Here is a 12,999-nt window from a genome sequence, read left to right on the forward strand (position 1 = left end):
TGTGAGTCATGGCTAAATTGTTTATTTTTTAACTGTTTTAATTGTTTTAAACTGGTTTGATTGTTCTACTATGCTGGAAGCCGCCCTGAGCCCATTATGGGAAAGGGTGGCCTATAAATCAACAGAAATAAATAAATAAAGGTGAGAAATTGCTCCATAAAGGGAAATGATTTATGCTCTAGTGAGTTCCAGAAATTTCTCCAAATGTGCATAATTAAAGTTAAATTTTTTACATTCCACCAATGTTCTTTCTAAGCTGCAGTCTTGTGAGCAAAAATTCTACTTTGTGAGCTATTGGCATTCAAGCTCTGAGTTACTGGCATTAAAGTTGTGAGCTTTAGTGTGCTCTGGGGTCATCCTTCCTAAGCTAAGACAAAAATGTGTGAGCTGGCGGTTAAAAATCTGTGAGCTAGCTCACGCTAACTCAGCTTAGAGGTAACACTGCATTCCACTGACCTGATTACAAAGTTAAACATATGCTTATATCACTCCCTTTGGGGGGGGGGGAAGGTATCTAGAAGTACGTAAGTTTGGGCAGAAACTCAGAGTTTAAACATAAAGGATTACATCCCTTCTGTAAACCAAGAATATATAAAGATATGCTGCCTTTACAAGGTGATGGGCCCAGGAAGCATAGCTTTACCAGCAGGTGCATGGCTCCAAATAAGACTTAATGAACAGAAGTAGAAAATTATATTGCCTAGCAATCAATGTACAACTATTCCTTTTAATGACTAAAAGTGGGCTTCATTCAAAGAACATCTTAACTATATGCATGCATTATCAGTTATGCTTTAGTACAACTGAAAACGAGAAAGCACCAGTGCTGAATAAATCATTATTAATGGCGTTTTGTTGTACCTAACATGCATAGCCATCTTAGTGGCCCTGATTAAGCAGAAAGACAGGATAAAAATTTTGTAATTGAAAGTAAATAAAATACTTTGAATTGGGCAAAGAGACAATAATGAAAGGTCACAAGGAACTTCTGCTTCTGCTTACTAATACAGTCAGAGCTCACTTAATTATTAGTTGTAAAGCAGACTGTTGAGTCAGTGTAGATTTTGTTATCTAACTTAAAAATTACTTCAATGCTTTTTTTCTATTTCCTGACCATTCTGTATTTTAAAACCGCACCTTGGTTAAATGCTTCAAAACGCATCCTCACATTTTAAAAGCCTGTTTCAAATAATCCACACTCAGGAAAGTAAGAATTACCATCACTTCGGCAGGAATTTGGATCAAATGACCCCTCTAGCCCCCTTTAAAATTCATTTTTCTTTGCAGATATCCTTTTGATGAAGAAATACAGGAAGACACACCTCCAATGCAAAATGAGCCATCATCTTTCCTTTCTACCATAAGTAGGTCAATATGAAGCACTTTGGGGACTGGCACAGGAGCAGTTAGATGGTCACGTGAACTGTCATCCTAAAAAATAAAAGCAACAAAAACTTGATTTTAAATAAAGTCTACTTACTCAGATCCAACGCTCAATGCAGGCAAACCACAAAATTTCCATACTAATGGATGCTTAATGAGATATGAGATTGTCAATGGTGGAATCTCCCTAAGTGTGCAAGAGCACCAAGTGCACAGTGAATCAAAGTATGAAAAGGAGCACCTGGATCAAACTGAATGCCTTTATTCTTAATAATGGCAGAAGAGCAAAGCACTCAGTTACACAGTGTAAAAGACCTGTGCCTGTATCTCCAAGTCTCTGTTAAAAAAAAAAATCTTGTGGCACAAAAGGCAAGTGGAGTGATATCACCTAATTCTCTCATTGCAGTCAGTCCTGTACCATATGAGGTCACATAATCACCAGCAAAGCCCTCTCAAGGATCATAATGGGTTCTTAACTAACCAGAAAAGCTGGCAAGATTTAACTTATTTTAATTCTTTACACTGCACACAATCAGCCTCATATCATTTGAATTTTTACAGTTACCAGTGACTGAGGAATGTTAGCTACTTAAATGAATATACTGGAATACTGATCCTTTGTTTTATTCTTGCAGTGTTTTAAAATAAATGTTATCAATTTTGTGTGAATGCTATTTGTTTAATAAAGTTTTTACGTCAGTATTTTTAAAGAACAGATATACCTTTTTCCTCAACCTTTTTTGTCTATTATTATTACACTGGAATACATCATCATTAGTACTTACAAGGAGGGCTGGTCATAGGCATATGGGGACCTTGGAGAGGAGCCCAAATCTACAATGTGGTCTTTGTTCCCATTCTGCATTAGAACCCATGGGAGCTGCTCTCATTGTTCCAAATATCAATGCAACCTTTCTTCTGGAATCTATAATGATCACCCCATTTCAAACAACATATTGTACAACTAGATAAAAATAGGATTAGAACACAGGAACAATAATCCAATGAAAGGATGAGAGAGAATGCCACATTCATAAAATTACGCAAAAGGAGGATTTAAGTCATTCAATTAAATTTTGCAAATAGGTCCAGGGAAGACAAACTATTTCTATATGCAACACAATTCACATGTGAAATTCATGACGAGATGTGAGGAAAAGCTACAAATCCAAACAGTTTAAAGTACGATTAAACTAATTCATGGATAATACTTCTATCACACGGTAGCCATGATAAACTAATAATATATTCCTTATATTCTTTTTTTTTTTTTTTTTTAACGTAAAAAAGGTATTTATTGTCACATACTTAATCAAATATAATCATACATATACTTGTACATATAATACTTAATACATAATCATCTACTTAGTCAAGTAAATCATACATATACTTGTACATATAATACTACCGCTAACCTATAAACCAACAAACATTATCAAACCACACATAACAAAACAACATCTAAGAACACATAGTGGAGCGATTGAGTCGGTAAAAATATTAATTTCAATATTTCCCTGTCATTTCATATCCTAGCTTCTTTGCCCATTCATACATCAGACTCCATGTCTCTTTACATTCTTCCATGTTCCCTCCTTTCAATCTGCAAGTTAATACATCCATTTCAGCTGCTTCCATTAATTTACACAAAAATTCATTCTTATTTGGAATTTGCGGTTTCTTCCAATATTTCGCGTACAATATCCGAGCTATTGTTATAATATGCAGTAATAATCTTTTAATTTTCTTAGGCAATAAAGTTTGACAGATATTCAGTAAATATAGTTCAGGTACGTGAGGAATTCTTATTTTTAGCATCTTTTGGATCCAAATAGATATTTGTAACCAGTATTTTTTAGCAAAGTCGCAATTCCACCACAGATGGTATAACGAGCCCTTAACCTTTGCGCATTTCCAACATTTATCTGAGCTATTTGGGTACGCTTTAGAAAGTTTCTCAGGGGTATAATACCAACGGTAGGCCATTTTATACAGGTTTTCTTTTAATGAGGAGGATTTAAACAATTTATTATTTTCTCTCCATATTTTCCCCCAATAATCTAAATCAAGTGTGTAACCGAATTCTTGTAACCATTTAATCCAGCTTTCCTTTACATTTTCCTCCTGCATCTTAATTTCTAACAACCATGTATAACATCTGGAAATCATTTTCCTATCAGACTCGAATATAATATCATCAAATTTATTTAGATTTTTTGAAAAGCCTAGTCCCTTGTCTACCTTATACCTGGATTTCACTTGTGTTCTCAACCACCAGTCCAATTCGGAAATTGCTTCTATATTCAGTTCCTGTCTAGTATTCAGCAAGCTTCCATATGTGTAATCCTCTTCCCAATTAAAAAGGTGAGGTTGAGTCGATGCTTCCACTGGGGAAAGCCACTTAGGAGTATATTTATATATTAAATTTTTAATCTCCAGCCAGTTTTTGTATAAGGATTTCCTTATTTCATGTCTTAAAAATCTGCTCCCTTTTGTCGGGTGATCGTACCAGATAAAGGCATGCCATCCTTTGGTCATATCCGCCCCTTCTATTGTCAAGAGTCTTTTATTTTTTAGAATTAACCAATCCTTAACCCATGTTAAAGCACAAGCTTTATGGTAAGTTTGCCAATCAGGTAAGGCAAAACCCCCTCTTTCCTTACTATCCTGCAAAATTTTTAACTTAATCCGTGGCTTTTTGTTTTGCCAGATAAACCTTGCTACCATTGTATTCAGCTGTTTAAAAAACAGTTTAGGTAATATTATTGGTAGCATTTGAAACAAAAATAATATTCTTGGGAGTATATTCATTTTAATTGATGATATTCTTCCCATTAGGGAGATTTGTAGGTCACTCCATCGTTCTAGATCTGTTTTGACTTCCTTTAAAATCTTTTCATAGTTGTCCCTTACAAGAGTTTTAAGTTCAGATGTTAAGTATATACCTAAGTATTTAACTTTCCTTTCACAATGAAATCCTGATTTGGCTTCCAATTCTAAGATCTGTTCTTTCGTCATGTTTTGGGACAAGAATTTTGTTTTTTGAAAATTGATTTTAAAGCCCGCTACCTCCCCATATTGCTGTAGAGTCTTCTTCAGTTCTTCTATTGAAACGTTAGGGTCTTCCAAGGTAATTAGAATATCATCTGCGAATGCTTGTGTTTTATAGACTTCTTTTCTAATTTGGACCCCTCTAATTTCCATATTTTCTCTCATTCTCTGCAATAGGGGTTCTAATGTCAATACAAATAAGATAGGAGATAGCGGGCAACCTTGTCTTGTTCCCTGTGCAATCATTATTGGTCCTGTCACAGATCCATTAACATTAATCCTTGCTTTTTGATCCGTATAGATCGATTTAACTAAGTTCACCAGATTCTCTCCACAGCCAATCCGACTCAGTGTTTTCAGCATAAAGGTCCAATTAACATTATCAAACGCTTTTTCAGCGTCTAGAGTTATTGCTGCAAACTGTTTCTCGGGATGTTCCTTATAATATTCCAGGATATTCATTATCATTCTTAAGTTTTGCCTCATAACTCTCCCGGGTATAAAGCCTGATTGGTCCTCATGTATTATATTTGGTAAGATTTTTTTCAACCTCTTCGCCAGTATGGATGCAAAGATTTTGTAATCTGCATTTAACAAGGAGATCGGTCTATAATTTTTAATTTCAACTGGATCAGTTCCTTCCTTGTGCAACAACGAAATTAAGGCCTCCTTCCATGATCCCGGAATCTCATTTGTTCTACATATCCCCTCCAGCACTTTTTTATAATGTAATAGGAGAGTTTCTTCAAAGCACCTATAAAATTCTATTGGCAGACCATCTAATCCAGGGGTTTTGTTATTTTTCTGTACCTTTATTGCTTCCACGATCTCCTGTGTTGTTATTGGATCATCCAAAGAGTCCCGTTGCTGATTTGTTAGTTGTTGTAACTTAATTTGTTCTATGTACTCCACTTGCTGGCTTTCCTTTAGACTCTGTTCTTTATATAACTTTTGATAAAACTTTTTAACTATTTCTTCTATTTGGGATCTCTGCGTCATTTCTATTTGTCTCTCATCTTTCAGGGCTTTAATAATTCTTTTTTCCCTCTCTTTCCTCAGCTTAAATGCAAGCCATCTGCCAATCTTGTTCGCATTTTCGAAATAATGTTGTTTGGCCCAAATCAGTTTTTTCTCTAATTCCTCCTGAAGTATTAGGTTTATTTGATGTTGTAATATCTGAATCTTCATTTTTATCTGTTCCGTACTATTCGACTTCTGTAGATCTTCTTGTTTCTTCAGGCTTAACAGTAGTTCATTATATCTTTGTGTTCTTTGTTTTTTCCTTTGTGCTGAGTAGCCAATTGCTAATCCCCTAAAAAACGCTTTAAAGGCATCCCATATAGTTTGTATAGGAGTATCTTCCTCCCTGTTACACTCGAAAAACATTTTGATTTTCTCTTTGGATTCTTCTACAAATTTCTTATCTTTGAGTATTTGGAGATTCAGGGTCCAGCGAGATTTCCATCTTGGCTTTTCCAGGGTTATCTGCACTGGGTTGTGGTCTGCGAAAGTTTTGGGGAGTATGTCAGCCTTGTCCACTTTTATTGCCATCGATGTTGACATCCATCCCATATCTATTCTCGACCAAGAATCATGAACTTGGGAATAAAAGGTATAATCATTTGTTCGTGGATTCTTCATTCTCCAAACATCTACCATGTTCAACTCATCCATCATTTTAAAAAAAGTTTTCGGTAAAGAACCACGTATCTTTTTAATCTTCTTTTTCCCAATTTTTTTATCTTTGTAAACGTCCACCACTGCATTAAAATCTCCCATGATACAATAACTTGTTGCTTCAAATTCCAACAATTTTTGATGTACATTAGCAAAAAATTTTTCCTGATTATTGTTGGGTGCGTAAATATTTCCTACAATCGTTTTTTGGCCTTCCGATTCGATTTCCACCAAAACCATTCTCCCTATTTCATCCCTATGGAGTAGCTTAGAATTTATCCCTTCTTTAATGTATATAGCCACTCCTCTTTTTTTTTTCCTTTGGTCTGAAGAATAATATAGGGTTCCCAGTTTTTTATTCAGCAAATATTTTCGGTCTTCCTCCTTAATATGCGTCTCTTGCATGCATATTATATCTGAATCGGCAAGATGGCGCGGTGAAGGCAGAGCGCCCGTCCAAGTGCTCTTGGAGGACGCCTGAATTGCGAGCCTTTTGGGTGTCCCTCGGTGTGCTACTTCGGTGCACCCCTGGGTTCTGCCCTCAAGAGGTGTCTGAGGACGTCTCCGTAGCTGAAGGGAGCTTGCAGGGGGCTGAAAGGAGCAGCGGAGGCTTCTCCGATCGACCCCTTGCCTTCCCTGGGCAGAGACTTGCAATGCCTTCGGGCTCTAACCGGGCCGCCGAATGAAGGAGCGTTTGAGGCTGCAGCGTGTGGTGAATCTACAATAGCCCAACGCCTGTTTTAAAGGAAGGAAAGATTGTGTGGAAAGAGCTGCACAGATGGAATCGTAAGCATCTTGAAAGTATTTGAAAGGAAACCTGAGAAGGGAAGCCTTGGCAGCGCGGCGTGACATGGAGCGGAGCGGCAGGAAATGGCGGAGGCAGTAGCGAACAGCGAATAAGCTGTGAGAAGGAAGTGGAAGCCTGGGATATAGAAATAAAGAGACTGAGACTGAGCTTAAACTGGACTTAGCGAATGAGAAAGAAAACGCGGGGAGAAATGTGACGGCAGAAAAGTAGAAAGAGGGGAAAAAGAAAGTTTGAATGGAAGGTACTGAGTAGGGTAAAGTGACTAAGAGAGAGAAAGAGTGGAAAGGTACAGTGGAGAAGAAGCTGGTAGAACGGCGAACTGGAAGAGATTGGAGAGAGACTGGATAGACTGGAAAGAGACAGCAACGGAGGGCTTCGGGAGAGTAAGGAAGAACTGGAACCAAGGTGAAGGATGTAGAGTGAAGATGACGGAAGGTGTTTGAAACTGAGAGGCGAGTGTGAAGACGGGAACGAAGGATAAAGGATAAAGGATAGCTGTGGAATAGAAAGGAGGAGGAGGGGGTTCTTAGCGACGGTTTTCGCCGCGGCCACCTCCTCCTTGAAGAACGGGGGTCGGAACGGAGTGGCTCAGTGAAGGATTTTAACTGCAGATACTGATCTCTGCAGCTTTGTTTTTCTAATTTTGTTGACTGATACTCTTTGCTCTGGACTGGGTTGGACTGGACCGGTCGTTGATTAACTGGACATTGACTGGGGGCTGGATTGGATTGGACTGGACATTAACTGTACAAAATGGCGAAGGCGAAAGCTGGGACTGGACTGTAAGAGGTGCCTGCTGGGAAGAAGAAAGGAGGAGGAAGAGGAGCAGGGGACGCTGGGACCAAGGAGGGTGAAGTATATGTTGTTATAAATGAATTAATAGATTAACACAAAACTAATTGATTTTGGAATTGAATGAACTTTCCCTGTATTTCCCTGCTGTTTTCCTTACTCTACTTGATAATATCCTTAGAGATGGAATGTGTTAGTTTATAACTATTACTGTTTATTACTGGTTGGTAAATTAGGTACTATTTACTGGGTATTATTTTTGTTGAGTGGCAAAACTTTTTTAATTTAGGAAACAAAATGGATGCTAAAGCCAAAAAACTAGCACAAGTTACACCTCCAGGTATGGGGAAGACTGTTACAACTGCCTTAAATTATGATGCATTAGAAAAACTTCAGAGCATAATGCAATCAGGTTTTAAACAAAACCAAGAGGCTCTTGAAGAGATAAAGGCAGAGCTTAAAGAAGACATTAAAAAAACCAATCAAAGGATGGATGAGTTCCAGAAACAGGTGCTAGCAAACACACAGCAAACCCATAAGTTGTCTGCAAAAGTTGATGTTTTAGATGAACAGGGGAAAATAATGGTCGCCAGCATGAAAGAAATAGAGAGAGCAACACTAGACCTGGAAGATAGAACAGCGAAAATGGAAATGGAAAGAGCTATGTATAAACTGAGGTTCCAAAACATAATAGAGGAAAAAGGTGAAGACATATATAAAAGTATTGAGGAAATTCTAACAATAGAAGAGGACCAATCAGCCAAAGATATAATGCAAGAAATTGATTGGATAAGAAGGATTGCAACAACATACACTAAAAGATCCAATCTACCAAGAGAGGTTCACGTGAGATTTTTGAAGATCTCAACATGTGAAAGAATCCTGAAAATGGCTAGAGAAAATGACCTAAGGTGGAAAGGGAACAAAATCCAAGTGCTGAAGGATATACCCTGGAGTATAAGGCAGAGAAGGGAGAGTTACAAAGAACTGACAGCCTGGTTGAGTAAACAATCTATCTCCTTTAGATGGTTAGTCCCAGAAGGGGGTTTTTTTATGTTCCAAGGTAAAAGGATTAACTTAACCTCTGTGGAGAAACTGCAACAATTTTGGAGGGAGAACGTAGATAAAGATGTTCAAGAGTCAGATGGGGACGAGGATCAAGAAGAAGGGGAAGAAGCAAGTGGAACCAGCAAAGGAAGCATTAAGAAGAAAACAAACGGAAAGACAAAAATAAAAACAAGACTGCAAACCCTAAAGGAAAGGGGGAAATTATTAGATAGTAATTTACAGATGGAAAAATGAAAGAAGGGGGACTTAAGATTATATCGGTGAATATAAATGGTTTGAATGTACCCCAAAAAAGGAAGAAGACTTTTTATCAACTAATATATTCCTTATATTCTGATGAGCAAGTGCTAGGAACAAACAAGCAGCAACATTATTTTCATCATATCCTGTTTGTGATTTTCCCAGAGAAATATGGAAGATCATATACTGTACTATATTGCAAGCCCATTTTTTATGAGAATCATGTCGACCCCCTCTATTTCATTTACTGCTTTTTGTAATACAATTAATATGAGAGTCCTGCCCCCAAGTCTCACACTATGGCTTCCTACCAAAGCTTCTCTCCACAAACAACATAAAGAATTTAAAATGACAAAAGTAAATCGATTTAATGTTATTAATCACTTTACTGTTTTATAGTTGTCTGTCGGCTGTCTGTACATCTTGTTCAGTACAGTGCTCACAGTCAAACAGAAAACCTAAACACATGTTAATTCACTCCAGTTCACTGAAGATGTATGAAGTGAATTTTGAATAGGTCTCTACAGTTTTGAGATAAATGCACATTTACCCCAACCTGTTAGAATTCCTTGAAGCAGTTTGCCCATTGTTGCCTGCAGAGTGGCTGTGTTCCCCACCCTCTTTGCATTATTACGCTGTGCCTTGCCAGAGACTGAGCACATTGCAGAGACCTCTGGAATAGAGCAGAGAGTGCTACAAGGGTGAAGTTTGTGGCTTGGCAGCTGGGGAAGTTGCTGAAAACTTCTGAGTTCGTGTGAAGGGGTGAAGGTGATTGTTGCTGATTGATTAGAATGGCTGTGTTCCCCACCCTCTTTGCATTATTAAGCTGTGCCTTGCCACTAGTTTTGTCCTACCACTAGTTTCGTCCTCTGAAGCTGTGCCTTGCCAGAGGCGCAAGCCTTTGGCACGAGATGAAGGGCGAGAGCTAAAGGGCTCTTAGCCTGGGGGCTCTGTAAGGACCAGGAACCCAGATTCCTTGTGTTCCCAATAAGGTAAGTAGACTCTCCAGGAGAGGAGCCACATAAACAAACAGGGTTTAAAAGGGGACTGTATATTTTTAAAAAGCTATCATGAAGGCAGAATGCCAGCAGGGGGGTGGGGGCTTTGCAGTGTTTTGCATTGTGTGACACATATATGACTATCTGCCCACAGCTTTGCTCGATGCAAGGAGCTCCTGGTCCTCAGGGAACAAGTTCGTACCCTTGAGGCCGAGGTGACTGACCTGGAGAAGCAGAGACAGTCAGTTAGGAACTCACAGAAGACTCTCGGGGACGTGTTAGATGAGCCCCACTCTGAACATGGCAGCCCCGTTGCTGCCAGGGAGCGTGAGGGTCAAAAGGGAACAGGGCACCGGGCTGAGGGTAAGGGGAATGTGCCCTCAGAAGGGAACTCTTCTTCGGTTGGTGAGCGGGAATCCTTTCGTGCCAAGGAACCATCCCTGGGCACGGAGAGGGGGGGGGTCTTGGTAGTTGGTGATTCGATCCTTAGGCAAGTAGACAGCTGGGTGGCAAAACCATGTACTGACCATATGGTAACTTGCCTGCCTGGTGCGAAGGTAGCGGACATTATGTGTGTAGTAGATAGGCTGGTAGACAGTGCTGGGGAGGAGCCGGTGGTCATGGTGCATGTTGACACCAATGTGGGGAAATGCAGTTGTGAGGTCCTGGAGGAAAAATTTAGGCTGCTAGGCAGGAGACTTAAGGCCAGGACTTCCAAGGTAGCCTTCTCAGAAGTGCTACCTGTTCCACGTGCAGGGCAGGAGAGACAGGCACAAATTAGAAGTCTCAATGTGTGGATGAGACGATGGTGCAAGGAGGAAGGTTTAAGTTTGTTAGGCACTGGGATGCTTTCTGGAACAAGCGGGAGCTGTACAAAAAAGACGGTCTCCACTTGTACCTGGATGGAACCAGGCTGCTGGTGCTTAAAATCAAAAAGGTGGCAGAATAGTTTTTAAACTAAATCTTGGGGGAAAGTCGACAGGAGATGAAATGTCTCTGGTTCGGGAAGACTCATCACAAACAGATGAAGGGTTAGCTGATACTTTCTACCGTGTAATGGATCAGAGTTGTCCACTGAGATGGTGACAAACAGAATGGACTGCCTGCCAGAGTCTCGAGGCGGCAGGAGGAAGGTGGCGGGCCTAGTTTGCCTGGGAAATTATAGATGTTTGTACGCAAATGCTAGAAGTCTTCAAAGTAAAATTGGTCAGTTGGAATGTTTAGTGTTGGGAGAAAACACAGACATTGTGGGAATTTCAGAAACTTGGTGGAATAAGGAGAATCAGTGGGACACAGTGATTCCTGGATATACGTTATAACGGAAAGATAGGGAGGGAGGGGTTGGAGGTGGGGTAGCTCTGTATGTCAGAGAGGGCATACGGTCCAGTAAGACTGAGGTCAGACTCCCTTCTAGATATGCTTTGGGTTGAAATAGAGGGCCCAAAAGGCAATTTAACTATGGGAGTTTGTTATCGCCCACCAAATCAAAAGATAGAGGACGAGTATAATATGATGGAAGGATTAAAGATGGTGGCTAGATGTAAAAACTGTGTCGTCATAGGTGATTTTAACTACCCGCAGATTGATTGGGTCAATATGTGTTCTGGTCGAGAGAAAGAGATTGAGTTTCTAGATACTCTCAATGACTGTGCTATGGAGCAGAAGGTCTCTGAACCTACCAGGGGTGCAGCGATCCTGGATTTGGTCCTAAGTAATGCCCAAGACTTGGTGAGAGATGTAAAAGTGATCGCACCGCTTGGGAGCAGTGACCATAAAGTTATTGATTTCACCGTTTGTATAAATAGAGAGTTGCTCCAAAAGACCGGCACAACCACATTTAACTTTAAAAGGGGTAAATTCTCTGAGATGAGGAGGCATGTGAAGAGGAAATTGAAAGGAAAGGTAAATACAGTCAAAACCCTTGGGGCAGCTTGGAGGCTATTTAAAACTACAATCCTAGAAGCTCAGATAAAATATTTACCACAAGTTAGGAAAGGTACAAACAGGTATAAGAGAAGGCCTGCATGGTTAACAAACAAAGTAATGGAAGCTGTAAAAGGTAAGGAGGACTCTTTTAAGCTGTGGAAAGCTAGTCCAAGTGAGATTAATAAAAGGGAATACAGGCAGTGGCAAGTCAAATGCAAGACTGTGATCAGGAGAAGCATATTGCAAAAAACATAAAGACCAACAATAAAAATTTCTTCAAATATATTAGAAGCAGGAAATCAGCCAGGGAGGCAGTGGGGTCCTTGGATGAACAAGGGGTCAAAGGATTACTGAAGGAGGATCGGGAAATGGCTGAGAAGCTGAATGCATTTTTTGCCTCCGTCTTCACTGTGGAAGATGAGAAGTGTTTGCCCGCTCCAGAAGCACTTATATTGGAAGGGGTGTTGAAAGACCTGAGTCAGATTGAGGTAACAAGAGAGGAGGTCCTGCAACTGTTAGACGTATTAAAACCTAATAAGTCATCAGGTCCAGATGGCATACATCCAAGAGTTCTGAAAGAACTTGAAGTTGAACTTGTGGCTCTCCTGACAAAAATATGTAATCTTTCATTGAAATCTGCCTCCGTTCCTGAGGACTGGAAGGTAGCAAATGTCACCCCCATCTTTAAAAAGGGTTCCAGAGGAGATCCGGATAACTACAGGCCAGTCAGTTTGACTTCAATACCAGGAAAGTTGTTAGAAACCATTATCAAGGACAGAATGAGTAGGCACATTGATGAACACGAGTTATTGAGGAAGTCTCAGCATGGGTTCTATAAGGGAAGATCTTGCCTCACTAACCTGTTACATTTCTTTGAGGGGGTGAACAAACATGTGGATAAAGGAGACCCGATAGATATTGTTTACCTTGACTTCCAGAAAGCTTTTGATAAAGTTCCTCATCAAAGGCTCCTTAGTAAGCTCGAGAGTCATGGAGTAAAAGGACAGGTCCTCTTGTGGATCAAAAACTGGCTAATTAATAGGAAGCAGAGAG

At 39.7% G+C, this 12,999-nt stretch overlaps 1 protein-coding gene across 2 annotated transcripts in view; it reads right to left on the bottom strand.

Annotated features, from left to right (window-relative positions):
* BLTP3B (bridge-like lipid transfer protein family member 3B) overlaps positions 1 to 12,999 on the bottom strand; it is a 109,266-nt gene that overhangs the window by 13,737 nt on the left and 82,530 nt on the right. For both annotated transcript variants that reach the window (XM_060245236.1, XM_060245235.1), the window contains one exon: positions 1,323 to 1,431. In XM_060245236.1, the coding sequence (XP_060101219.1) occupies positions 1,323 to 1,431 (109 nt within the window). The remainder of the gene's footprint in view (positions 1 to 1,322; positions 1,432 to 12,999) is intronic.

The sequence above is a fragment of the Heteronotia binoei genome, chromosome 8 (assembly GCF_032191835.1).
Source record: "Heteronotia binoei isolate CCM8104 ecotype False Entrance Well chromosome 8, APGP_CSIRO_Hbin_v1, whole genome shotgun sequence".
Classification (NCBI taxonomy): domain Eukaryota; kingdom Metazoa; phylum Chordata; class Lepidosauria; order Squamata; family Gekkonidae; genus Heteronotia; species Heteronotia binoei.